This window comes from Neocloeon triangulifer, unplaced genomic scaffold (genome assembly GCF_031216515.1).
Source record: "Neocloeon triangulifer isolate White Clay Creek 2 clone unplaced genomic scaffold, ASM3121651v1 ptg000003l, whole genome shotgun sequence".
NCBI classification, from domain to species: Eukaryota; Metazoa; Arthropoda; class Insecta; order Ephemeroptera; family Baetidae; genus Neocloeon; species Neocloeon triangulifer.
In genome coordinates, this window is record NW_026775546.1 from 5,704,411 (window position 1) to 5,731,657 (window position 27,247).

General features: G+C 36.0%; 4 protein-coding genes and 1 long non-coding RNA gene across 10 annotated transcripts; 2 read left to right on the forward strand and 3 right to left on the reverse strand.

Annotated features, from left to right (window-relative positions):
* Nucleotides 1-454: 454 nt before the first annotated feature.
* Nucleotides 455-4,297, reverse strand: LOC132193128 (WD repeat-containing protein 54-like). Its single transcript, XM_059613540.1, has 5 exons — nucleotides 4,038-4,297; nucleotides 1,295-1,508; nucleotides 1,031-1,238; nucleotides 719-962; nucleotides 455-660 (listed from the first exon to the last, which is right to left on the reverse strand). Exons 1-5 carry the CDS (start codon nucleotides 4,191-4,193, stop codon nucleotides 526-528), a joined length of 957 nt encoding a protein of 318 aa, XP_059469523.1. The 5' UTR covers nucleotides 4,194-4,297; the 3' UTR covers nucleotides 455-525.
* Nucleotides 4,298-4,436: 139 nt separating this feature from the next.
* On the reverse strand, nucleotides 4,437-11,876 carry LOC132193126 (zinc transporter ZIP13-like). The gene is made up of 5 exons (XM_059613539.1): nucleotides 11,569-11,876; nucleotides 6,818-6,943; nucleotides 5,999-6,264; nucleotides 5,669-5,945; nucleotides 4,437-5,246 (listed from the first exon to the last, which is right to left on the reverse strand). The coding sequence occupies exons 1-5, from the start codon at nucleotides 11,696-11,698 to the stop codon at nucleotides 5,071-5,073; spliced, it is 975 nt and encodes a 324-aa protein (XP_059469522.1). The 5' UTR covers nucleotides 11,699-11,876; the 3' UTR covers nucleotides 4,437-5,070.
* LOC132193123 (F-box/LRR-repeat protein 2) lies at nucleotides 8,725-21,023 on the forward strand. 6 transcript variants are annotated; one of them, XM_059613528.1, is made up of 11 exons: nucleotides 15,429-15,588; nucleotides 17,413-17,484; nucleotides 18,677-18,876; nucleotides 18,979-19,135; nucleotides 19,186-19,303; nucleotides 19,357-19,517; nucleotides 19,605-19,710; nucleotides 19,774-19,940; nucleotides 20,213-20,415; nucleotides 20,468-20,671; nucleotides 20,789-21,023. In XM_059613528.1, the coding sequence occupies exons 1-11, from the start codon at nucleotides 15,499-15,501 to the stop codon at nucleotides 20,922-20,924; spliced, it is 1,614 nt and encodes a 537-aa protein (XP_059469511.1). In that variant the 5' UTR covers nucleotides 15,429-15,498; the 3' UTR covers nucleotides 20,925-21,023. The 6 variants fall into 6 exon arrangements, with proteins under 6 accessions (XP_059469512.1, XP_059469515.1, XP_059469518.1 ...); XM_059613534.1 differs by lacking the exon at nucleotides 15,429-15,588 and adding an exon at nucleotides 16,640-17,267; XM_059613529.1 differs by lacking the exons at nucleotides 15,429-15,588; nucleotides 17,413-17,484 and adding an exon at nucleotides 8,725-8,888.
* Nucleotides 16,618-27,182, reverse strand: LOC132193129 (uncharacterized). The gene is made up of 3 exons (XR_009441407.1): nucleotides 27,043-27,182; nucleotides 25,230-25,290; nucleotides 16,618-16,910 (listed from the first exon to the last, which is right to left on the reverse strand). It is a non-coding gene; the product is annotated as an uncharacterized LOC132193129 (long non-coding RNA).
* Nucleotides 21,329-23,815, forward strand: LOC132193125 (alcohol dehydrogenase class-3). The gene is made up of 6 exons (XM_059613538.1): nucleotides 21,329-21,517; nucleotides 21,767-22,231; nucleotides 22,289-22,505; nucleotides 23,137-23,267; nucleotides 23,321-23,595; nucleotides 23,660-23,815. The coding sequence occupies exons 1-6, from the start codon at nucleotides 21,497-21,499 to the stop codon at nucleotides 23,682-23,684; spliced, it is 1,134 nt and encodes a 377-aa protein (XP_059469521.1). The 5' UTR covers nucleotides 21,329-21,496; the 3' UTR covers nucleotides 23,685-23,815.
* Nucleotides 27,183-27,247: the final 65 nt, after the last annotated feature.

The window sequence follows — 27,247 nt, forward strand, 5'->3', positions numbered from 1 at the left end:
GCAGAATAACCTTGTTGACAAATGGGAAAAAAAAGAAGACTCAAGCGCACTTTCTAAGGGTGACGGTCTATCATAAACTAAGGCACAATAATTCCTAGGCTTTTAAATATAGAGTACCAGCGAGCCTTTTGGGGCTACTTTTTTTTCTTCTTCATTCATAGGCAATTTTGAGTCGCGGTCCAAATTTTCTAAATAATTTTATTTTTATTTGAAGTATTCATCTGAAAAAACTACAAGAGTAAGAAAAATACAGCCTTCCATTAGGTCATTTGCTTCTTTTTACTTTATTCGGTGTTTCTCACTAAAACCTAAGATTTGGTTTATAAAAATGCGGTTTTCATTTTATGAATGAAAAAAAAACAACCAATGATAATTTTACTTCGTAATTTTAATATGATTTATATTAAATAAAACTATATAGCGTTTGGGTATTCTTTATAATATTGAATTATAATATGGAATTTAAATAAAAAAGAAAATAAAAAGACTATACAAGCCTGATTCATTGATATTTATATTTTTTATCTAGTCCGTCAAATTAAAACAATGGATGAAGTTGCTTTCAAATGAGCTGAGGCACAAAGACGTCCCATGGGAGTTAAGAAATCTTGCGCCTAACAATTTGTGGTTTGCCACTGAAGAACTGCAAACGTAGTCAATCTAAAAAAAAAAAAAATACAAATATATAAAAATAAATTTGAATCAAACTCTTTCTTACTGGAGTGCATTCGTCTGGATTGAGCTGCCAGATTGTAAAAATGGAATCTTCGCTGCAAGAAATGAGCATGCGAGTTTCAGGCGCGACGTCTAGACCGGTGATCCATCGAGAGTGAGCGGCCACCTCTGCTCTAAGAGCCAAGGTGGCCGCCTCGTATATGCGAAGGTGGCCACTTCCGAAGGCGGCCACGGCCATCGCTTTGCCAGCGAGATCATAATACGCACACAAGCAGGTGCAGCTCCAACTTGAATACAAGAAATTATTTTTTAGAATTTTTCAGAATTTTAAATTGATATTAAAAAAAGTACATACTTTGGCCCTCTGATGAAAGAGGTGCGGTTTAATTTCTCATTGTTGTCGATTTTCCAAGACATGACTGTTCCTGACGTGTCTCCGGAAATAAGAGTCCTGTCCAGTCCGGCAAGGCAAGTGACGCTGTAGTCGTGATTTCGAGACATGGAACTGAAGGAAATGTCCAAGCCCATGGCACTCAGAACCAAAATTCCGCCACTGCTGGCTCCTTTTTATAAAATTATTATTATTCAACCTCGAAAATGATTAATTTTTTTACATTACCAACACATATTGAAGCAGTGTCTGGTCGAGTGGATAATTTTGCGATCCCTACGGCATACGGCGCGCTGCTGGCGTCGGTGTCAAAGGCGCTGACAGGGCTTTTTGAAATGTCATATGAAAATAAAATAACCGAGCCACCCTCATCAAAGATCTGGACGCCAAATGTTGAGGCCACGACAAAGTACGATCGGCCACTTGTACTCACAAAGGCTACCTTTGTTAAATAAAATGGTGAAATATTTTACTAAGGTGCATTTTATTTTTTGTATTTTTTCTTCTTCAAATAACTGGATAATTTTTATAAAAGAAATTGTAAATATTTCTTTCTAGAATATTGCTGAAGAAAAAAAAATACCACTTTTTAGGCTCCATTTCAGTTACAATTTTCAAGTAATCTTTTTCATGGAGTAGTATTTTGGTCCAAATTCTCTTCTACTCCATTTTATTCTTTAAAATAAGGGAGATTCAATAAACCCCGGGATAAAAGATATCCCAGGATAAATCCAAAGGGATAAAATTTTGACCACTGTCCTGGAGCACCTCAAATGAGCACCTGATATAAGCTGAACAAAACATGAAAGATGGATAGATTTATTAAAAAAAGAAATATTTTTCATGATGAGTTTTTTCATGAAAAATTGTTTCGACAAGTTCAAAGCTCGTCTTTCCCTTACGTGCTCATATGTGTAGCTTATATGATGTGCTCATATGTGCACCTGATATGAGGTGCTCATTTTAAGTGCTGATATGTGCACCTGATATGAGGTGCTCATTTTAGGTGCTGATATGTGCACCTGATATGAGGTGCTCATTTTAGGTGCTCATATGTGCACCTGATATGAGGTGCTCATTTTAGGTGCTCATATGTGCACCTGATATGATGTGCTCATTTTAGGTGCTCATATGTGCACCTGATATGATGTGCTCATTTTAGGTGCTCATTTTAGGTGCTCATATGTGCACCTGATATGAGGTGCTCATTTTAGGTGCTCATATGTGCACCTGATATGAGGTGCTCATTTTAGGTGCTCATATGTGCAGCTGATATGAGGTGCTCATTTTAGGTGCTCATATGTGCACCTGATATGAGGTGCTCATTTTAGGTGCTCATATGTGCACCTGATATGAGGTGCTCATTTTAGGTGCTCATATGTGCACCTGATATGATGTGCTCATTTTAGGTGCTCATTTTAGGTGCTCATATGTGCACCTGATATGAGGTGCTCATTTTAGGTGCTCATATGTGCAGCTGATATGAGGTGCTCATTTTAGGTGCTCATATGTGCAGCTGATATGAGGTGCTCATTTTAGGTGCTCATATGTGCAGCTGATATGAGGTGCTCATTTTAGGTGCTCATATGTGCACCTGATATGAGGTGCTCATTTTAGGTGCTCATATGTGCACCTGATATGAGGTGCTCATTTTAGGTGCTCATATGTGCACCTGATATGAGGTGCTCATTTTAGGTGCTCATATGTGCACCTGATATGATGTGCTCATTTTAGGTGCTCATATGTGCACCTGATATGATGTGCTCATTTTAGGTGCTCATATGTGCACCTGATATGAGGTGCTCATTTTAGGTGCTCATATGTGCACCTGATATGAGGTGCTCATTTTAGGTGCTCATATGTGCACCTGATATGAGGTGCTCATTTTAGGTGCTCATATGTGCACCTGATATGATGTGCTCATTTTAGGTGCTCATATGTGCACCTGATATGATGTGCTCATTTTAGGTGCTCATTTTAGGTGCTCATATGTGCACCTGATATGAGGTGCTCATTTTAGGTGCTCATATGTGCACCTGATATGAGGTGCTCATATGTGCACCTGATATGATGTGCTCATTTTAGGTGCTCATTTTAGGTGCTCATATGTGCACCTGATATGAGGTGCTCATTTTAGGTGCTCATATGTGCAGCTGATATGAGGTGCTCATTTTAGGTGCTCATATGTGCACCTGATATGAGGTGCTCATTTTAGGTGCTCATATGTGCACCTGATATGAGGTGCTCATTTTAGGTGCTCATATGTGCACCTGATATGAGGTGCTCATTTTAGGTGCTCATATGTGCACCTGATATGATGTGCTCATTTTAGGTGCTCATTTTAGGTGCTCATATGTGCACCTGATATGAGGTGCTCATTTTAGGTGCTCATATGTGCAGCTGATATGAGGTGCTCATTTTAGGTGCTCATATGTGCAGCTGATATGAGGTGCTCATTTTAGGTGCTCATATGTGCAGCTGATATGAGGTGCTCATTTTAGGTGCTCATATGTGCACCTGATATGAGGTGCTCATTTTAGGTGCTCATATGTGCACCTGATATGATGTGCTCATTTTAGGTGCTCATATGTGCACCTGATATGATGTGCTCATTTTAGGTGCTCATTTTAGCAGCTCATATGTGCACCTGATATGAGGTGCTCATTTTAGGTGCTCATATGTGCAGCTGATATGAGGTGCTCATTTTAGGTGCTCATATGTGCAGCTGATATGAGGTGCTCATTTTAGGTGCTCATATTAGGTGCTCATATGTGCACCTGATATGAGGTGCTCATTTTAGGTGCTCATATGTGCACCTGATATGAGGTGCTCATATGTTCACCTGATATGAGGTGCTCATTTTAGGTGCTCATATGTGCACCTGATATGAGGTGCTCATTTTAGGTGCTCATATGTGCACCTGATATGAAAACTATTGATATGAAACTTTTTTATTCAATATTCAATTTACCTGAAGAATGATGACAGGCTGAAGATTTGAGTTTCCCAGGGATGAAACCGTAGAAGCCTGTCCCATGTACGAGGGCGAGTTTGGCGTTGGCAAAATGTGCGCGTGACCCCTGTGGATGATGCTGACACTTATAGCTTCCTGCCCTTTATTGCACATCCTCACAGCCAAGTTTGAAGTCAAACAAGAGGCCGAGGAAGCCGCTTCCAGTGGAGCTACTTTCTCTAAATGCTGCGATCATTTGCAAATGAGTTATAATTTTTACTTTTATTTTTGATTATTTTTGTGGTTTTTGGGTTGTAAGTGGTAAGGCGCAGAAGAGACAGCAAAATTTTATTCAGTTCCAACATGCACATGAGATCCATAAATCATATCTTTTTTTCCTTAGCAAATAAAATCAGCTTTCATGATAAAATTCAATTTAATAATTTTTTACCAAAAATTTTAGCATAATTATCAACAAATAACAATGAACTTTTACGGTAAAATACTGACTCTTGATATATATTATGCACTTCACACTAATCTACCTACAAACAAACAGTGCTAATTATCACAATTTAGCTCAATTACTTGTTTTTATACACAAATTAGGCACAAAATTCTCTGCCTGTTCCGATTCAATGTTATGAAGTGGTCGAGATGGGAAAAGTCAACACATTTCTTACAATTATAGACTTATCAAAAATGCCGTATATAGGTCATTTTAAAATTTTCTCACTACGAAGAGAAAAAAATACAGAAACTTTGGCAGTTTGGCACAAATAAAAAACTTTAATTTTATAGCAAAATACTTTGCTCTCTCAAAACTTCGACTAATCAAGTTTGATAATTCAAAACTCGCAGAGTTTATTTTTAAACTCACCATGGCTTGAGAGCGGAACAATAACCTGATTTTAAACTTGGATCACAAATTTTTTTGATACATTTCCACCAAAAAGACGCAACCGCGTGGCGTGTGAGAACAAAACATAACAAATCGGCGCCGGGGCAACAATGGGCCAAACAATTGAGTGCCCTTCGATCGGTGCCGGAATTAGTCGAAGGTTTGCGTGAGCAGTGCAATGAGCGCCACCCCGCTGACGAGACTGGCAATTTGCTTTGCTGACTCCCACTTGTCCCGCTCGGCGATCAGTTCGGGCAGGACGGTCACAAGTGCGATGTGCAGGAACCCGCCTGCAGTGAATGGCACTACCCATGAGGTCTTTTCCTCTGCAAAAACAAAATAATAATAATAAAAATATGTTTAAATTTTTTAGTAAAATTTTAAGCCAATTATACGTATGATAACTTTGATTTAATTCAACAGAAAATTATTAAATACAAATTTTACACTTTAAAATTAATGTTAAAAAATTTTAAATCAAGTAAATAACCACCAAAATATAACTTGAAATGTTGAAAAAAAAATTTAATGTAAAATTTATAATCAAATAATTATAATTTATTTAAGAACTGAAAATTAATTTATATCTTAGCAAGTGCTTTATTTATCTCATTTAAATTTAAAATTCCAAATTTTACTTTGCTTATTTCATTTTAAATTCTGAAATCCAAAATTATGCAGAAATTCTACATCTATAAATTTTTTGGAGAAATCCTTTCACATTTAATCGTTTTCATTTTCAGCTTACCAAACGTAGCCATACTGAAGATGTTGGCAGAAAGGGCGCCTAGCAGACCTGAGCCGGCAGTGCAGACCTGCGCCCTGGCGGCCTCCCACCTGGTAAAGCCCGACCTGAGCAGGATGGCAAAGTCCCCAATTTCATGCGGCACCTCGTGCACCAGAATGGCCAGGGTGGTCAAAACCCCCATTTTAAAACTAACGAGGAATCCGCCGCCGATGGCCAGGCCGTGCATGAAGTTGTCGATGCTGTTGGCCATCAGGTTCAGGTACCCTGAAACCTGCACCTGCAGATTTCAATCATATGATTAAATGAAATTTTTTATTATTTTCAACTGACCCTCTTTTCAGGAGGTTTGTTGTTGTTTTTGTGTTTGTTGACCTCGGTGAGGTGCTTCTCGCTGAGCACTGCCATGCTGGAGATGTAGTTGCCGTTGCGCTCCTCGCAATTCTTTTCCTGGTGCAACTTGTGCGACTTCTCGTGCTCCTGCTCGTCCGACGAGTCGTCATGGTCCGGCAGGGCCATCTCCAGCACAGTGAAGGATAGAATTCCAGCCAACACCCACATTCCCGTGCTCATGCTCGTCCTCGCCTGAATTGTTTCGCCTAAAAATTATTTGTCCAAAATTATTTTTGTTTCAACAGAAAAATAATAAAAAAAACTTGGGGAAAAACCTTATTTTAAATTTTATCCAAATATGATATGCAGCAATTGTTTAAAGAAATCTAGAAAATTTAATTAGTCATGTAATAAAAAAAATTTAATCAAGGTAATATTATTATTATATTATTATATTGTGAAGCTTAAATAATCAAAATATCCGATCTTAGAGATTTTCAACAAATTAATTAAATCTAGAATTTTAATAAATATTAATTCAACTAATTGTTTAAATCATAAATATGTGGCTTTTTTCAATTAAAATGGATGTTTTGCCGACGTGAAATATCATTTCCATATTTTATAGAAAAACTAGAGTCGAGTGGATTCAATCGCACTCTGATGGCTGCGCAATAATTTTCTACAAGAGGATTCTTTCTACTGGAAAATTGATTCCACTCGAGAAAAGCCTGGTTCGAAAAGATAAGAGGCAATTTATTTCATCTTATTTTCAGCCGTGCTAGCTAATTTATGATTTTTACATCTTGGCATACGTACCTGGGTTTTTGGCGAGGTAGGCGATCTGTTCAGTCGCCCAGGCCTCAGGCAACAGGTGGAAGAAGACATTGCCTAAGAGGCCGCCGACCGCGAAACTGAGCAGAATCCTCAGCGTCCTGGCCGCAGCTGCAACACGATAATTTCGATTTGAGCGCTCAAATGGAATAATTGATTGGATTAGAGAGAATTGGAAAAGGGCGAAGAGGGGGTGAATTGGAAATTTAGGACAGAGAGAGGCAGGTTGATACTAAATCAGGCAGTAGCCGCTTTTTTTAATTAAAAATTTATTCTTTAGAAAAAATGTTATTATTTAATTTAAACTGAAATTATATTTTTTGTAGATTTAAGAAAAAAAATTATTTATTATATTACTTAGTTGGTCGTTTCAATAAAAATGATCATTTTCAGTTTCAGTTCATTTGATCTTGAATTTAAGAAAAGTTAAACTCATTTTTCATAATTTTTATTCGGCTCTAATTTATCATAAAATTCAAAATTTCAGCTAAATAGTATAAGTGATGTTTATACAAACTTAAATTTTTCCTCTTTAAAAATTTTCAAACTTCTTTTTATTATCTCTCATGTTTAATTGTTCACTTTTAATTTACGCGTGCATGATGTATTATTTTGATGATAGAACACCCAGTGATATTTTAATGACCATAAACAATTCTAGAAAATAAAAAATAGCTGCATAAATTCAAGTATTGGTGAACTTTGAGCACTTCCTATCAGAATATCTTACAGTAATCAACAATAATGAAGCGCAACGCGATTAGTGAAGCTATAACCGAAAGCGGCACAAAAAAGTGTTCACGCTCCGGTTGAGGTGAAAATGAACCGCCTATCTTTATCGGTCGCAGCCTGGCACAAGCGGAAGGTTGACAACAAAAAACAGCAACAATACTTCTGCGAGTTAGAAATCGAGAGTGATGCCCCTCTGTGCACGCACGAAAATTTTCACTTTCTTTGCACTTTCGTTATCCTTTTTTTAATCGCACTTAAATAAAATTATTTCACTTTCAATCTTCAGTTTAAAAAATTCAAGGCGAAATGCAAATTATTGCTGCACAATGGAGTTACATAATCACAATTTTCTCCTTTGGCTATCCGCCCAAAGGTTATTAATTCCCTCGACTGCTGACAAAGAGCTCTGCCAGACCAGACACATTATGCTCTCACAGGATCCTTTTCAAATTGTCGTGCGATATAACATCGAGAGACCGCGGCCTATTGTCATCAAATTCCCAACCGTAATCAAATAATAACTGAAAATTTTAGCCTGAGAGACGAGAGATGACATGGGCTCACACGTGAAAAAATTTGAAAATTAAACCAAATAAAAATTTTATTAAAAAAAGCGAGGTTTATTAAAAAAAGGAGTTCAGAGTTAAAAATTATTCTAAAACTGGTAAAAAAATTGATATATTTTCTTATGCAACTTTAAAATTTGGGCTAATTTGTTCACCACAATAATATTACTCATTGCAAACAATGTTACGAAAGTGTAAATATAAATAGAGAGACTGTTGATAGCCGCAGGGGTCACGTTACAATGCTAGTTGAAGAAAATCTCTTATCACCCAAACTGACCCTTGGAATTAAAAGCAAAAATTATAAATAAAAAAGTAAAAATTCTTTAGAAAATTACCTGATTCTTTTTCAATTTATAAGTGTTGTAAAAATAAAATTTCCACCGCAAAATTATTTTCATGATAAAATATTAACAATTAAAATTTACACAAAAAATCAGTGCAAAAAAAACGATCAACCCCCTTTTAAATTGGCGTGCATTCATCGAATGTTTTAGTAACGCACGGGTTGAATGATTTTCCCCTCGATTGGTGACTGGTGCATTCTGCAAAGGGCACGGCGAGGGGCGGCCAATTAATTATAGACACCGTGCACAGTCTTCCATTTGCACAATCGCGTTTATTGAGACACTATGGATACGGTGGGCGAACAAATCATCATCAGCATCAACAGTATCAGCACTGGGCTCAAACCTCACTTGACCGACGATATGAATCGCCCAGGACCTCCGCAGACGCTCAGGAGGCCCGAAAAACTGGTAAGTCCATGTTAAAATTTAAAAAAAAAAATCAAGTTGAATGATTAACAATAAGTCGTGCAGAGATTTGCGATTTTCATTAATTTACGCAACACCACTTGAACTTTGGGTTTTATTGGCGGATAAAAATTTAATTAAAAATTATGTGCAGTGTCGAAGATGCATCTTGCGACGAAACTGATAAAGAAACGTCGACCTAGGACACTGAACAAATAATTATTGCTTTCCATATCGTCACGTATCATTAATAAGCGACGAGCAGCAATTATAATCGCAATCGTGTCACTTGACGCATACGTGTATTATTTCAATGCACACAATTTGCTACAATCAGCAACATATGAGAAAAACATTATTCAAATAATATGCGTGTCAACCTTGTTTTTTGCAGCTGCTTTGTTGAAACGATTAGTCACGATTATACTGTTATAATTTCTGGAAGAAAGTTATAAAAAAATATTACAGACTGCAAAGAATTAATCACATGCAAAGCAGCGTGGAGACTCTCATATCTCTGTGAAAAATGTGATAAAATTGCAAGGAAATGAAACGATGGGTGTGTTCAATTTTTTTACTTTAGAGTTAGAGGTTCAAGAAAATAACAAAAAATGTTAACTCGACTACAAAAATTAATCAATGTTATTAAATTTTAAATTAAATTGTGCACACAATGCAAAATTTTGATAAATTAATGGAAAATCTATATATTTTAAAAAATAAAATCAGACCAAGCAAAAAATTTAATTTAATCATTTAAGTTAAAATTCATTTTTATCTGTATTGAAATCATCGTTAAATCATTTATTAACATAATATAATTTTGAACAAAACGTCCGGTTGGAGACAAGAAGTGCAAGACTCGCCTTCATATTATTATCGGCTGCTCTGTTTGAATAAATAACGACATCTCAAGTGCAACGATGCCTTCGATTCATTCCAAAGGTGCCGTAATCTCTGCCGCTCATTAATTGCCACTTTAAGGACCCATTTATCACTCACGCACTTCACTATCAGTGAGCTGATTCTCGTGAATCTGTCCGATTTTTCGCCCCCTGAACTGAATAACACACGCCGTACCTTTTCACATCTCATTACCTAACACACGCAACGTGGGCCAATGAGCTTTTTGATAAAAAGCGTCTTTACACGTGCTCGCCTCGTTGTGAATTCAACAAAATTCCAACATAATTTAAAACCAGCAGTTAATAATTTTACAGCATTTCCAAATAATTCGATACTATTCCCATAAAACCTTTTGGATTTTATATTGCTTTTAACGAATGTTTTTGCATATCAAAGATGTTTGCAGTAATAAATCTAAAAATTTTATCTGATAAGATTTTATGAGGACTGATGAATTACTCTTTTTGTTAGATTCTGTGGTGGATAAAAAACTCTTTTCATGGTTCATGGGGTGGCAAAAATTTAAGAAAAATAATAGCTTATAGCCAATGCAAGGTCCGACTTATGTAGCAATTTCAACGTTTTCTTATATAATTAATAAGAACTTAATTTTCTATGCAAATTTCAATTAATGCAAAAAGGTGGCTTCCATTTTGGAAACGTAAGAGGCTATACCAATATTTGCTTAATTTTGGCAACTTTTAAGCGCAGGATTTAGGTTCAAGACCCTAAGAGAATAATGAACAATTAGAATTTAACGCCTAAACGCATTAAACGTAGCATTGAAAGTATCGCATATTAAATCTACAGCGAAATAGATATTTAGGAATAAACTTAATTAATTTTACAAAAAATAAAACAATAAAATTATAAAAATTAAAAGCGTTTGAGACTTTGAAAGTAAATTATTCCTATATTATGCATATAAAAAAATTATTATTAAATCAAATTAAAAATTTGTATTAAATTGAATGGATTTACATCGGCTTAAAATAAAAAAGTACTAGAGTAGAAGCAAAATATTTCTGAGTGTTTGCATTTATAGCTCGAAAAATAAGCTTAAAAGTATAAAATGAATATTAACCCAGAACGAACAATAGTCTAACTTTTATCTCTCAAAAATCTGAACCCAGCAGTACTCGCAATTATCATCCTAGATTTTGTAATCGTATAACTTTTAATCTTATTTTCAATGAACAATCAGATTTAAAATCGCCGATTAAGTGAATAGTTTTGATTTAATTTGACATTAATTACACCCGGGGATAGAGAAATGGAATCAATCACACGCACAAATGACCGCGAAATAATGCGACTTGGAGCGATCGAGGTACGCGCATCGAAAGGATGCCTCGCGTGCGGAGTGAAATAAGTCATCCGCAAGGTCAGTCACTTGAAGTTGAGAGACGCGGTCTCCAACTTGGTCTCCAACTTGCAGATGCAACTGAACTGCATTCATCTATAAAGATTCCTAGGAACTGAGAACGCATTCGGAATTTGACTAATTCAGGCGAATATAATATAAGAGCTGAGGTATTTTTTTCTTTTACAAGTTCAATAAATTAAGCCCCTTGCTGTTTAAAAAAAAAAACGTAATTTATGAAAGAAAAATTATTTTTTATTTTCAAGCTAAATATCAGAAGAAAAAAGTATGTTTGAAAATATTCATAATTTATTTAATTTATATTAGTGAAATTCTAAATTAATTAAAAAAGTGTTGAGCTTTCAAACAGACAAGGAGAATTTTTAGATTTGTGGATTTCTTTAAAAATTATACCTCCGTGCTTGAGGTTGGCACCCTCCTCGATGGGGATGACCAGCAGGGGGAAAATTCCACACACCCCGACGAGAAGCGCGCCAAAGAGCGAGCAGATGATCTGCTGGTGCTGCAAAATCTCCATCCACATCCTAAATTGCACTCAACTAAACCGTTCACACCCGAGTCAGTCGTCCATGTTTCTCGGATTGAATTTAAAAAGTACAAATCGGAAGCGTGTTTGTGTATATTATAGTTGGGCTGCGTTCATGCAGAGACGGATGAGCTGCGGCGAGGGTGCGCACGAGACTGAACCGACTGGAAGCATGGACGCCTCGATGGAGTGGAGGCACCAGATGTGGGCGAGCGAGCGGGAGAAGAGCACCAGCCACGGACTGTTCTTGGTTATCAATCAACGTTTCCGTGCAGTAACTCAATAAATATTCAAAACTAATCAACTAGGCTCTTCAAGATTGAAAAAAAAATAGGGATAAAATAATTAATTTAAAATAGTCAACTTGAACTTTTTTTCTTCAAATTCAATATAATTATATAAAAGTATAGCTTTTGTGAATATAATTTTACTAAAAACAAAAATCTTTTTAATAATTTAATTTATTGCTCCTGCAGTATTTTGAAAACGTTTTAAATTTATACAAACATTTTCAAGGAACATACATTAATTTTTACATTTTTATATCCTTGATTTTTCAATATTTTTAAATGTAATAATTACAAAGATATAAATGCTCTGTGTCGGAGTAGAAAAAGATCGTGGCTTAATTATTTTCCATAACAATATAACCGTTACTTAAAACCAAATTACATTATTTATTAAACTTTTGTAAAATCTTAAATTTTTAATCAGTTACTTTCATCCAGTCCGCCCCTACAAGCACAAGACAAAGCTCTGATAGACGCACAAGCCTACTCATTCAGCAGCGCTCTGCAAGTCTTTTTACTCTGGCCTCGCATTTTAAATTTAAAAACAGCTGTTTTCTTTTCTTTCTTTTGTGTTCCTAAGCGTTGATAATCGGTAATCACAAATCTGAAGAATTTTAAAAGCAGGTCCTCTCTGCGTTTATCCCCGTAGATTCTCGCATGTTAAAAGTTAATAACGGACCCTAGGCTCTTTTTATTTCGCGAACTCCAATACCAGCTAGAACCATTCCTTGAAAAAATTTACGACTCCGTCACATGGAGGAATAAAATTTCATTTTTACGTCGACACAGAGAAGGCAAAACCAGTTTTCCGCAAAATGGTAATAAATTTTAATTATTTCATCCGTTGAAATTCTCAAATAAAAGGCGTGAAATATTTATAAAAAAAATCCAATTAAAAAATTCAATTATCATTCTAAGTTCATAATATGCGTTATTGTTTTTTATATATTTGATATCCTTGGTAAAGCAAGTTTACTAAGGCGGCTGACGTCATCCTCTTTGGTGTGCGGGTCACAATTTAATTTATGAACCATCAACTCTCGTGTGTCTTGCCGGTTGGAAAAAACAACACATAGAGCGAATGTGAGAAATATATAAAAGGGAGACTGAAAATCAAACGGCGTCTTTTGGCTTTTTTGTTCATCTCTGTCCAAGCTGCCCTCTCGAGACGAGAATTTCAAATTATTCAAAACTTTCAATGTCGTCACAGAATGTGAAAAAGGATCCATAAATACACTTGCCTGAAATCTTAACAGCAACTCTTCAGAATTAAATAATTAAAATTAAAAAACTAAATTGGCTCATAGTGCACATATAATTTTTTAGATTGTACCAATATTTGGGGAAAAATTGTGAACCGAAAAAAATAACTCAAAGATTTTAATTTTAACTTATCAGATATACTTATTTTAGGAAACCTGCAGTATTATATATATTTTTGGAAATTTAAAAATTCCTACAAATGAGGATTGTGATTGGAAATTTTCTTATTAAATGGATAACGTGTTAGAAAGTGACGTCGGAGGCACATTCTGTATAGTTTTGAGGCAAATGCACATCCACACGTCTAAAATTAGACCGAGAGTGAGTCTGCCGCAGTCCAGCCCTCAAGACGGTCGGGATTGAAAGACGGTGCCAAATACTGGTCCGAGAATCCGTGCCAAGTAGAAAATTACAGCAGGGGGTTTGTATGCTTAAACATATATATGGCGAACCGCGGCCTCTAATTTGTATATAAAAAACCCATTCATTTTTCTGCGGAGGTGAGCTGGACGAGAACGAATGCCCAAACTTTACGACCAACGCACGTCACTCAATTTTTTTCACTTTTTCTCTCGATCTACCGGCAAGGTTTGGTATCCCGAAAAATGGACCGGCGAATGTCGAATTGGAATTACGTCAACCTGGAGGCGTTTCAGACTCCGGGAGCGCATTTTTTCGGCCACCAACAAAGTGTCCGCCCGAGCCGGAAGAAAAGGAGCAGAACGGTTTGCTGATATCAAAATAAAATCCTACATAGTTTATAGAAACTCTCTAACCTTCTCCTTCTCTAGACCATTCTCTTAAGCTATAATGTTGCAATGTGCGAAAATTATATAAGTCACGTTTCTGCTTTCTTAGGTGTCTAATCATTTGCATCTTGTTGCATCTTTGTTAAAATTTAAGCAATATATTTGAACGTCTCACCCGTGTCTTGATAGCGTTAATTATCCAAGAAGATGGTCAACTTTAAACGTCCTATTATCTTAAGTCACCAGGTATTGTTTACAATTAGAGCGTTTGAAATTAAATTTACAAATTAGGTGCTTTTTTAAGATTTTATGAAGTTTGCCAGGATTGCATTTAATTTTAGTTATGAAAGATTTAATATTAACTTTAAAAAAATGAAGACAATTTAAAAAAAAACATCCATTGAAACGATTACGAGAGAGAAAAGAGGAAAATGCTGCTGCTAATTTGGGTCTATCATAGACGATATTATATTTATTGGTTTGAAAACTAAGAAATTGTTTGTCACGTTACAAAACTGCATTACACTAATGTTTTAGTTCTTCCTTTCACTTTATACTGGAATTTCCTAAATTTATTAGTATAAAATAATTGTTTTAATCAGTTTAATTAAGTTGCTTTAATCTGATAGTAACAAAATCGTTTTTTCCCTATCTAATTTCGAACCAAAAATTAAACAAATAACTCCTCCAAGTTTATTTATTATTAAAAAAACTTATAATCTAGGTTATTTGAGTAAAAAGAAATAAATTTTAATCGATTACATATTAAAAAATAATCTCCAAACTCTCTTAACAATTTTATGTTTACTTAGTGTTTTTCAGCTTTTTTATTTTATATCAGAAAATATATTTTAATACAAAATAATGAAGACATAATTATGTATTTGTTTAATGCTTTATGATATAAAAGAAAAATAGTTTCTTTCACATAGAGTGCAATACATTACTCGGGGCGACTCGGGGTATAAATAATTTTTGCTCATTCAAAAAAGCATTAAAAATATTTTAATTGCTCCGACAACATAAACACTAATTTAATGCGTAAAACAATTTTTTTTTAAATGTACTAAGCCAATTTACTTGCATTAATAGTGTTATTATTCCTGAGAAAATTTTGACCAGGAAATAATTAAAAGAAAATATTTATATTTTCAAAATGCGGATCATTTCAGATTTCTTGATATATTTCATATTTTCCTGTTTCAAACAAAAGGTTTTTAGAAAATGTTTTCAAACTAATGAACACGTAACACGTCGCAGTCCCGTGCCGTGTTTATATATAAATTAATTGCCCAAGAGCATTAAATCCTCGGTTTAATTAAAAGTGAAGTCTTAAAAGCACACCGGTGTGCTTTGTTTTTGCGGACCTGAGGTGCGCGGTGGCGGACAAAAATAATCATATTGCCTAGCTGCGCCCTCTGGGGCCAACAATAGGGTCGCGAGCGCGGCAACAATCGCGGGTGCTTAGTTTCTGGCCGCCCTCGGCACTGTGAGCATGGATTCGTGGGGCCAACTTTCGGTCGAGTTTGCGGCCGCCTCGGCGGCCAACCGTGGCGCCGACGAGAAAGGATTCCTCGCCAAAGCGGTACTCGTCCAGCCATTGTTGCCCCCAAAACAATAAACACCATTATATCGTGAACAGCAACCTACCGGAAGCGCCTCTCGAGCATGCTCAAATTTAATTATAAATAATTTTTAAGTGTGACCTAACTTAATGATCCCTAATCAACCGCTGCTCGCCAGTTTTTTGCTTGATTCTCGTTGTTTTGGAGCGTGTTCATTGTTGTAATTAGAAATTAGACATAAAAATCTTTTGCTGCGCCAGTTTCATGCCAAGTTTATTTTTCATTTCGTCAATTGGACTTGCTGGTTGTTTTTTTTTTCAGCTTGATCGCTGCTGGTTTCAAAAAGCTCTGGGATAATATTGACTTTGGAGCCGTCTGAGAAAAACGTAAGGCGGCTCTTGTTTATTTATAGAAATTTTACTCGGACCTGCAATTACAACGTTGAGGAAACCCATGATTAAGTTTGAAAATCAGTATTCTTGATCTAAAATTTGATTTGCATCAGTAGAGTCGTTTTGATCACAATCATCAAGCATTTTCCGTTCAGGGGCTTAAATTTATGTTCATATTAAAGCCAAAGGAAATTTTCTGACAATTAATGAGTTACACATAAGGTGTCAAACAGGTTTCGTTTAGGCTTTAGGTTCATTAAATCTGATAATCATATGTAATAAAAATGAATAATAAATCATTCGTACCTCTCAAATATGCTAAAATTTATCAATGACAAAGCGTCATTTTTCTTTGCAATTAAAAAAGAACAAGACATGTTATAAAAGGGAGGCAAAAAAAGGAGCCTGAATTAAGTTAAGAAATTACTATTCCTGCAGCTTGATTTATTGAAGTTTGATATAATTAAATGCTATGAATTTTGGCCTGACCAGTTTTAACTTCAAAGATAAAATTAAAATTCTACTTTAATCTCAATTAAAATTACATTGAAAATTCATATGACCACTAAAGCGCACTTCGTAAATTTCTACCAAAAAAATTCTTGTTATTAGTGAATTTCGTAAAATAAATAATAAAAAACATTTTTCACTGTTAAAAGTTATTATGCTTTCCTAGTTCAAACAATTGTGCAGAATTTTATTTTCTCTCCGAACAGCAGGTCTTTATTTTGGGCACAGCAAATTAAAAATAAAAGGATCAAATTTATCTTACCAATAATACCATGATGTGTCCCTGTTGTGTGAACTCTCTCAGTCTCTCTCACTCAAAACAATTAAACTTGTACTAAACTGTCTCTCAACTCTTGCGGTCCGCACCTTTTCCACCCCTGACGCCGTTTGTCTCTCTCGAATCAAGACTGTCTGGCTGGTAACACATCAGACACGTCCACCTATCACCACACGTTGGAAGTGTAAGATTAAAAAATATCAATGTTAAAAGTATATTTTTGTGGCTCCAGCTGAGGCCGGTGATATTTATAAATACGTCTAGGGATTACAAATGTGGAGTGAAAAAAATAGCTCGCGCGGTGGGTGCATGCGAAACCTCTCTTCTCACTCAGTCCTCCAGTCCGTCTCAGTGTGTCGACCAATCACTTTCAAAACTCTATCTGCTCATCTCTTACTCATTTTTTTGCCAACTTTTCTCTCTCACTTTACTTTTCACGGGTTGCTGCTTTTTGTTTTCCATACTTTTAATTTAATTCGTTAATTATTGTAGCCAAGTGATCATGGATTATGCCCTCAGCGTATGTGATTTTCTGATTCTCAAATATATATATTTTATGATTTTATTCACCATATTATATTTTCCTCTCTTACGATTTGATATTAAATTGCAAAATTCTCATTTCCTCTCTCAAATTTGATCCGAATTTGGTCTCGTGAATAAAGAAATGGGGCCAATTGACTCATCAAGAATCGACGGACGAAAATGGAGAGCCGAAAAGTCCATTTGCAGACACGGTAAGTTAACTTCTGCTTCCCAGCTTCGCCGAAATTGGGTAATTGCGGGAAGTTATAAAAATTTACCGGAGGATTACTTAAAATAGAAACGTTAAAAACCACCGAGTAATGTAAGTCACCAAAAAGTTCGCAGCAGCATTTCTATCAAAATTTCTCTCTCATATATTCATTATGTTTTGCTTTTTTTATTTTGCTTCATTAGGCATTACAGATCAAAATAATTTAAGCTTTTTTATTGCAAAGCTTCAGTTTGGAATTCAGTGTTTTAGAGAATATTAGCTTTAGAGTTAATAGCGCTTTTGCTTGGAGATTTTAAGGATTTGAAGTGTATGGTCCAGTCAAATTCTCAAGTGGAGCTTCAAAAATTAACGCTCTCTGTGTTTAACTTTTCCAAATTCCGCAGCCCCCGGTGCACAGCAGCAAAATTTTTAAATGTAAATAGACGCATTTTGGTGCTCGTGTAGATTAATTTTAAAAAAACTAGCAGAAAATGTGGTTGGGACACACACTGTTCTCAAGCTAGCTGTCTATGATATTTGTTTTTTGCCAAATTTACGAAAAGTTCTCTTTCTCTCATTAACTCCATATACACCGCATTTACTCTTTCTCTCTCTTTCTGACGATTTTGACAACATTAATCCGCCAGGCCTGCACTCCGCCTGACAAACTCCCGCGTGACATTTTTTGGATGGAGCATGATGGAGTCAAATTCACAAGTCTCGAAATTGATCCGAGAGCCACACAATTATTTGGAATGCGCTTCACTTTTGCATTTGACTGCATGACATGCGTCTCTTTACTTCTCTCTGACGAGAATCACTTATTTTCTCTTAGCATTAATTTTGTCTGTACACGGAAAAAAATACGAGACAGACACTCGCAAATCTCCGCAACGTCAATAATATTTAAAATTTCTGCTCTTTAATTTTTTCCGCTTTTTTATTAATAAAATTCTTTAGTTCTAAAATAACAAATCGCCATTAAATTTTTAATTATGAAGTCGTAATACTCATTCAACTTAATTTTGCGTGTTTTTATAATTCTCTTTCTTTACTTTCTTTTTCTAAGTAAGATAATGAACTCAATTTATTAAATTTTAATTAACAAAAAATGGACAGCGGTCTCAAATTGGCGCGAAACTGAAATTCCGGACGCCTGTCCTGTTCCCACTAATCCCGTTCTTTTCACGCAGACCATCGAGAAGATGCCCGACAAGGTGCTGCTCAACATCTTTTCTTACCTGTCGCACCGCGAGATCTGCAGACTGGCCACTATTTGCAAGAAGTGGCGTCAGATTGCTTACGACACGAGACTTTGGTCTGCCGTGTCCCTTCGGCCCGAAATATCTGGCCTGCACGTCAGCAGCCTCGAATCCCTCCTCGCCCTAATCAGGTTTAATAAAAAATATGTTACATTTTTTTAATGAAAACATTGCAAACTTCATTTTGCTAGAAAACTGAATTTAAAATTTGAACTTTTTTAATCTTAAAACAGTGTGAGATTTGGCGCTTCTCTGCGCTACATTGAGCTGCCCATTGAGGTAATTACGCACAATGTCTTCCATGAGCTGGCCAACAAGTGCCCAAATTTGACTCACATGCTGCTGGACTTTTCCACCGCCATGCAGCTGCATGACTTCAGCGAAATGCAGGTAAAAATAAATCCCTTTTATAATTTTCCTTTCTCATATAATTTTTGCAGGCATTTCCCACCAAACTCAAATATCTGTGCATTTGCCTCTCTGAGGTCATCTTCATGGAAGGTTTCATGAGGAAAATTTACAACTTCATCAACGGCTTGGAAATCCTCCACCTCATTGGTAAATTATTTTCAAAATTAATTCAACTTTTTACTAAAAATTGTATTTTACAGGCACGTATGAAAAGGTTGAGGAAGAGGAAGAAGAGGTCTATGAAGTCATCAACGTGCACAAGCTCAAGGCGGCCACCCCTAATTTGAGGGTGATCAACATGTACGGAATTACGTTTGTCGACGACAGCCACATAGAAGCATTTTCCTCAAACTGCATCCAAGTAAAAACATTAAAATAAATTAAAACTGATCAAATTTACGTTGAAATTTTATATAAATTATTATTTCAAATTATAATTTGATTTCAGTTGGAGTGCCTGGCCGTGAATTTCTGCAACAAAGTTACCGGCTCGTGTCTCAAAACCGTCTTCCAACGCAGCAAGCGCCTCAGGTGCCTTTTGATGAATCAGACAAGTATTTTGAATTTGAAAAAAAAATAATTATTTTTTATTTTAAATCAATATATTTTTACTTAAGGCTTGCAGAGTGAACACCTAATGCAGGTGGAGTGGGAAAAGACGGCGGTTCAGGAACTTGACATTTCGGCCACCGATTTGTCCACCGAGTGTCTAATTGACATGCTGACTAGAATTCCAGCCCTGAGATACCTGAGCGCCGGCCAAATCAATGGATTCAACGATTCCGTAAGTGATTTAAAATATTAAAGATTTATTAGTAAAAAAAATATAAAATATCGCTTTAATTTATATTATTTGGATTATTTTGTAATTAAGTGCATTAAATTTAAAAAAAAATCAAATCACCGAAATCAGACTGAAATAAAAAATAATTGAATGAAAGTAAGTTTACTTCTTTGAGTTTAAACTAATGATTTTTTCATGAAAGGAATTTCCAATTTTTTTTTAATTAGTAGCTTTTACATAAAATTTTGATTTAAAAATTCATGTTTTTCTAGGTCATGAAAGCGTGGATGGAGCAGGGCAACCCCAAAAATATTGTCGGTCTAGATCTGGACGCGTCCGACAACTTGAGCGACGAGGCCATCCACAGATTTGTGTCAAAATATGGTCCCCAGCTACAGGCACTGTCTCTGTCAGGTATGCCGCACATCACTGACCAGTTGTGGCAGGCCATTCTACCCATTTTGAAGAGCATCAAGTGAGAAACGGAATTTTAAACCAGTCAAAATTTAAATTAATTATGATGATAGGATTATTATTATGGGAACACAAGAGCGCCTCGGAGTGAATATTCACGTTGACCAGTTGATGGACGGCATTGCTAACAACTGCACAAATCTGGAGCGCCTGGAGCTGCGCTGGGACCCTGAGAACCTCAGGTTCTCTGACAAGAGCCAAAAGGCGATTGATATTCTCCGCGTCAAGTGTCTCAAGATGAAGGCGCTGGGTCTCAGGTGAAGAATAAAATTTTTAAATTATACAATTTTTTATATAAAACATTAACGATAAAAATTAATATTTTTTTTTTTTAAATTCAATTTCATAATTAAATTAATTTTGATACTATTTAGTGATGGACGTTACTACGAAATTGTGAAAGCCAACTTCGAGCGTGCCGATAGAAATACGGTGGTCAGGGCTATCACCGCCTGCAGAGTCTCCACATACTACATTCTGCAGAACTACAGAGAACTCATTTTCAACTAAGAAATCCTTTTCCCATTTGATTTATAAAAATGAAGTTATCAACCCTCAGCACTAATTTTAAATTAAATTTTGTCATTATTAAATTAAGCCTTTGATTAATATCCTGCATTTTAATTTCAAATACTATATAATCCTGTTTCATACACTTATAAAGAATAAAGTTAATTAGCCCGTAATGAGAAATTTATTCTCTATTGACCGAAATAACGTTTAAAAAAGCAAATTTAAGGCAATAGATCATAGATCGCGATTTCACCTCATTCCAAGGCTCATCAGCCAGAACGTAAATCCTGAGGTTACCTGCCATTTATGCAACCTGTGTAACGCTTACAAAGAAACGTTGCTGCTGCCGACAACCAGATGTCTCGAGCTTGCCTGTTTTGATCAAACTCGCTGGAGGTGCCGTGTGCACAAAATTAATAAAATCCTCTCAAAGCCGGCTCATCATCTCTTTTAACTAGCTTTCAACAAAAAATATATAGTTTTTTTTTTCAATCTGAAGGGCAGCTTGTGGCAGGGAATTTGATCAGTGACTTTTATCCACTCAAAGGAAGCTTGATTAATTCTTCGAAATGAGTGACACTGCTGGAAAGGCAAGTTTGTATTCAAAAAATTTACACAAATTGCGAGCGTGTTTACAAAAGTATTGCCACTTGTTCTATTATCATTTTGTAACATTCAAAGGATGTTGATGGAATTCAAAGGTCATGTTTCAGTCTCGTCCATTTTAACAAGAGAAAAAAATTAAATTTTGAAAAAAAAATGCATAAAAGTAGCTGGAGATTTTATGAATCCTTTCATTGATTATTTTTCATTATTTAACAATTGATATTTTTCTTCAGGTGATTGTCTGCAAGGGGGCTGTGGCCTGGGAGGCAAAGAAGCCGCTGGTCATCGAGCAGATCGAGGTGGCGCCCCCGAAAGAGGGTGAAGTTCGCCTTAAAGTGTTGGCCACTGGAGTGTGCCACACCGACGCCTACACCCTGGACGGTCACGACCCCGAGGGCAAGTTCCCTTGCGTTCTTGGACATGAGGGTGGAGGCGTTGTCGAAAGCGTGGGCGCCGGGGTCACCGAGTTCCAGCCAGGTGACCACGTCATTCCTCTGTACATTCCGCAGTGCCGGGAGTGCAAATTCTGCAAGTCCCCAAAGACCAACCTTTGCGGCAAGATCAGAGCTACTCAGGGCCAGGGCTTGATGCCCGACGGCACCAGCAGGTTCTCCTGCAAGGGCAAGGAACTCTTCCACTTCATGGGCTGCTCCACCTTCAGCGAGTACACCGTCGTCTCTGTCCATTCCCTTTGCAAGGTTTGGTAGAGATAAATTTTTTTACTCAAATTATTAAAATGCAATTCGAAAATTTAGGTCGATTCAAAAGCTCCTCTGGAAACGGTGTGTCTGCTCGGTTGTGGAATCTCAACCGGCTACGGAGCTGCCCTGAACACTGCCAAGGTGGAACCTGGCTCAAAATGTGCCATCTGGGGCTTAGGAGCCGTCGGTTTGGCCGCAGCCATGGGCTGCAAAGAGGCAGGAGCTTCGACCATTATTGGCGTGGACGTCAACCCTGACAAGTTTGAAACAGGTTCGAAAGTAAAACCAACAATTGTCTGGAACTCTCACATGAGCTTAAATACCCAAAATTGTGAAGAAAAATTTTACTTTAAAAAGAGAAAATGTGGAGCGAAAACTGAGTAATCAACAGGACGCTCATGATAATAAATATATATTTTGCATAAAGAACCACAAACTGATAAGCAATGAGAGGGAAACTATGAGGAAAAAACGACGGAGGAAAATTTTATCACTAAAAACATTAATTAACCAGGAATTAACCAGATTCTTGCAGTAAAAAATATTTACAATTAACTCTAAATTAGAGAGCTTAATGAGTTTTTTTTTTTTAAATTTGAATACTGAAAAAATATTATCGACAAGATATGAAGACATTTTAAATTTAACGTATAAATTTAATTCTAGGGTTCAGTCTTGTGGTTAGCTGTGCAGTTTTTGACACTCCATAAAAAAAAATTTATGACAAGTAATTATACATACTCTTACTTCACCTCCATAAGTTTGATAATCCTGTAAGAATTTTTTTTTTAACTCTCATCCCTAAGTTACCTATGCACTGCTTCAAACAAATATTTTAAATAAAAAATTTCTAAAAATTTGATTCAATTATTAAAAAAGAAAAAATTACCCACAAATTTCAGCCAAGAAATTCGGCTGCACTGATTTCGTGAACCCGAAGGACTACGACAAGCCTATCCAAGAAGTGCTGGTGGACAAGACCGATGGTGGTCTTGACTACACCTTTGAGTGCGTCGGCAATGTGCAGACCATGGTATACATTTCCAAAATGAAACCTTAAATCATATTTAAAACGAAATTCTACAGAGAGCTGCCCTGGAGGCTTGCCACAAGGGCTGGGGCACTTCGGTGATCATTGGCGTGGCCGCTGCCGGACAGGAAATTTCCACTCGACCCTTCCAGCTTGTGACTGGACGCACATGGAAGGGAACAGCCTTCGGAGGCTGGAAGAGCAAGGACAGCGTGCCCATGCTTGTGGAGAGGTACATGTCCAAAAAGATGATGGTTGACGAATTTGTCACACAGAAAATGCCCCTGGACCAGATTAACGAAGCCTTCCACCTAATGCACGCTGGCAAAAGGTGAGAAATCTTAAATAAGTTAAAGATTTACAATTAATTTAATTTAATTTTTGGTTGATTTCAGCATTCGAAGTGTGGTTCAGCTTTAAATGGTGCTAAAAACAAAAAGAAGACTTCAATTTTTCTATAATTATAATTAAATAAAAATTGGTTTCTAGAATAATCTGCTCAAAGTTTAAAAATAAGATAGGGACCATTGGAAATTCAAATTTTTTTTTTTTCAATATTTCTCAATGGGAAAGATATTATTTTGTACTAGCTCGAAATTCTAAGCTACCAGCTACAAAAATTTCACAATTTTTCATTGAATGAAGGAATGGATTAAATCTCTTTTTAAAAATAATCGGCTGATTTCCATTTCTTTTTTTCTTTTATAATTATTGAACCTAAATAAATGACCATTATTTTGTTCTCTTTAAATTGTCATTAAAAGGATTTAAAAATGATGAAACGCAAATTTTAAATGGTGTCATTGCTCTCTGAGGCAAACAGTAGTTGCTTCCATTAACAATGCGAGAATTGTTGGCCAATATAAATGCGCAGCTGTGACATGTCATAAAGAGACGCATGTACATTTCTATATTGACGCACGTTTCCTCATTTCATACCTGCTTTGCGAACAGGCAAGATCTGCAGCACGCCTCGAGATTGGGAGAATCATGCTCTATTGTCAACAGTAATCATACCAAACACAATTACCCTGCAATTACTTCAACAAGCTCTTCCTGCCTCACTCAGTACCTTCTGTCAAATTTTCCTGCGTCTCTGTCTGGACGCACCAGTGCGGCGAGAATAAAAAACTTTGATGAGCAAAGGAAGATGTTGCGGAAGTACGTGTCTCTCGCAGCTAATAGTCGGTGTTTTTTTTAAACTGTTCAAGGACCGCTCGCAATATATGCGAATCGCAGAATTTATCTCTCAATATTTTCAAAGCTCTTTACTGAAGAGCCTCTCTTTAAGTCTGGTGAGGTGTCTGTGCAAATTTAATGCAATGTCACGCACCACAGCCGGATGATTGATTAATTTTTAAGGCGCCTCTCTCCCGTTTGAACAAAGCGGAATCTTTTTATGCTGCCTTGAAATGAGGAAATCACGAGAATGCGGGTTGAATGCATAAATTCACCGAGAAACCAACGATCTCACTCAGCGCAAACAATTGTTTTCAGTTTTTTATTGCAATTTTCCTGTATCGACGAATATAAATTTTTTTTAAGATTGTGTAAATGATATTTGTTTTCCCTGCAAATATTGAGCGTCCTTTGTGCCAAGGTTTCAATTACAAGCGTTCGGAGAAATAATAACTCGGAGAATATTGGCAAATATTGGCCAATTATTTGTCTGATATTTTTTCATCCAGCACATCTCAAGATCCAAATAATAAAAATCGAGTTTTTTATGATTGCAATCGTTGGTACGAATCCCACCGTCAAAGATGAAAAGATTGAAAATAAATTTTCAGGTACACAAGGCAAAGTGTGGCTGATTTTCGTGTCACGACTGCGGCTTATCTGGCGGCTCAAATTAATCACGTCCGGAGCGAATCGGCCCAAAATTACATGCTGGCAGACCGGCGTCTTTTTTAAAAATCTATTGTGGCTGCGGCGGGTAGCAAATAAAAAATTGTCGAGACTCACCTTGTGCCGCGGGTCAAGGACAAAATTTGTGCAGATCGAGCCGACGCATCGTTGGCGGAAGCTACACCAAACAAAAGATATAAAAGTAGGAAATTTAGTATGGAATTGTTTTAAAATGGCTCATTGTTTTTATTAAAAAAGAACCAAAAGGGTTCATTGGAGATTTGGACATCTCATGCTTTTTTATCCACGTGCAATTGAAAGATAATGATGTATAAGAGATGTCGTGGATAAAATAAATGTGTTTGATTGAAAAGAACCTTGAGAGGATTCAGAAGGTGTGTAATTTGTATTTGTGTGCGTGTTATCTCATCGCGTCTCGTGTTAAGACCGGGAAGATTTTATTGTGAAGACGCGGCACATTCACATTTAATGTGCTGACACATTGCATATTTGCACTTGTATGGGTCAATGCTGGGTTACTCAATTAAATTTTTATCCTCCAATCAGCACCAGAACTACAATCTCGCATGAATATATTTTAATACAAAATATATATTTCGTTTGTTTCTGACGTTTTTCGTTCAAAGTAATTAATTAATGTGTCAAGAGGAAAAACACTAAATGTACTTTTATTCTACTTAATTGCCTCCTTTGACACACCTTGGGATGAGACTTGAGAATTATATGTGTGTTTAATCAATCAAAGTGCATGCGAACCTGAGGAAACATTGGACATGCTCTCGGGATTTTTTTATACATTTCAACAGCACCATCAGCCAAGGTTATCGCTAGCACGAGTTTAATTAATTAATTACACACATTTTAAACAAACGAAATAAAAAAAACACAAAAACGTCGAAAACTTGACAGAATGGCGTAAATTTTGTAGATAATATTATGCGTTCCTGCTATAAAAATGTTTGTTTATAGTTTACGCAGGGTTATTTGTTAAAAAAGAGCAGTAAATAATAAGGGAAATCAAAGTTTCAAGTCGTTATATTAAAAGAATTAAGTTTTGTAAAGTTTTACCAAAAATTCCAATTAAATTTTGAAATGGCAAAACTTAATTATTGTTTTTTAATTTCAAAAAATAAATTTTTTTATAAATGCTGACAATTTTACTCGTTACTATTTTATTTATTGTTCTAATATTTAATAAATACATACAGAGAAAGATTACAGTTTAATTTTTTTTGCTGAAAAAATCTCCAAACTTTTTTCAGGAAAATATAATTTTGCCTCTATAGAAACGATAATAATGATTTTAATAGATAGAGCTTTTTTGTAATGTGTTTACTATCGTTGAAAATGTTTTTCAGATAACATGATCTATTTCACAAAATTCCTTTTATTTAGGTAAAATAAATGTCATTAAAAATATTTGAATTTTTTTAAATATGTTTTTCATTTCTGCAAAAGCAGCAAAAACTAAAAATAAAATGAAAGAAGGAAAGATCTTCAATCTTCCTATAAAATTTTCTCAAATTTCAAATTTTGCCATTCATTTTTTGATTAGCTAATGAAGCGAAGTTTTGCAGTCTTTTATTTATTATGAGAGATCTCGATAGTCATATTTCCCGTAATATTTTGATCATGAAATTTTATAAAAACAATAATCCTTTATGCGAGGTCGCAATGTTAAATTACCGCATTCAATAAAGTACCACCATCATCACTCGTAAGACTTGTGCAAACCAACTTAAGTTTTATCAGAAACAAGTTTTTATTTTCAGTTGCATGGCTTTATTAATCACAAGCGCAGGATATGCAAAACGCCCCGCTATGCTGATAAACTCAAATACTTTTTTTCGGATTATTCCGAATGAAAAAATTACACGAAGCATAACTCCGTGTTTTTCTAATACCGTACCTGAAGGCATTTTTAGAGCCCGCGGCTAATCCTCCAAAAGTCCCTGGGGAAGGTTGTAGGTGTAAACACACGCACAGGTAATGGGACTATATAAGATAATATTCCGCACACTGAAGTTGCTGGAGAGAGAGAGACATCTGTAGAGCAGGAGGCAAGGGAAAGGAGGCATGCGGGAGAGAGGCTGTCGGTCGGTCGGTCGGGTTGC

What these genes read in the sequence shown, in the direction of transcription:
- LOC132193128 (XM_059613540.1), bottom strand. Translation starts at nt 4,193, where the DNA reads ATGTGCAATAAAGGGCAGGAAGCTATAAGTGTCAGCATCATCCACAGG. An exon ending in TCTTTCATCAGAGGGCCAAA is followed by an intron (nt 963 to 1,030) that starts GTATGTACTTTT and finishes CTTGTATTCAAG; the next exon opens with TTGGAGCTGCACCTGCTTGT. An exon ending in ATCCAGACGAATGCACTCCA is followed by an intron (nt 661 to 718) that starts GTAAGAAAGAGT and finishes TTTTTTTTTTAG; the next exon opens with ATTGACTACGTTTGCAGTTC.
- LOC132193126 (XM_059613539.1), bottom strand. Translation starts at nt 11,698, where the DNA reads ATGTGGATGGAGATTTTGCAGCACCAGCAGATCATCTGCTCGCTCTTT. An exon ending in CTACCTCGCCAAAAACCCAG is followed by an intron (nt 6,265 to 6,817) that starts GTACGTATGCCA and finishes AATAATTTTTAG; the next exon opens with GCGAAACAATTCAGGCGAGG. An exon ending in ACAAACCTCCTGAAAAGAGG is followed by an intron (nt 5,946 to 5,998) that starts GTCAGTTGAAAA and finishes TGAAATCTGCAG; the next exon opens with GTGCAGGTTTCAGGGTACCT.
- LOC132193123 (XM_059613528.1), top strand. Translation starts at nt 15,499, where the DNA reads ATGGATTCGTGGGGCCAACTTTCGGTCGAGTTTGCGGCCGCCTCGGCG. An exon ending in AAAGTCCATTTGCAGACACG is followed by an intron (nt 17,485 to 18,676) that starts GTAAGTTAACTT and finishes CTTTTCACGCAG; the next exon opens with ACCATCGAGAAGATGCCCGA. An exon ending in GGAAATCCTCCACCTCATTG is followed by an intron (nt 19,304 to 19,356) that starts GTAAATTATTTT and finishes TGTATTTTACAG; the next exon opens with GCACGTATGAAAAGGTTGAG.
- LOC132193125 (XM_059613538.1), top strand. Translation starts at nt 21,497, where the DNA reads ATGAGTGACACTGCTGGAAAG. An exon ending in TCGGCAATGTGCAGACCATG is followed by an intron (nt 23,268 to 23,320) that starts GTATACATTTCC and finishes GAAATTCTACAG; the next exon opens with AGAGCTGCCCTGGAGGCTTG. An exon ending in CTAATGCACGCTGGCAAAAG is followed by an intron (nt 23,596 to 23,659) that starts GTGAGAAATCTT and finishes GGTTGATTTCAG; the next exon opens with CATTCGAAGTGTGGTTCAGC.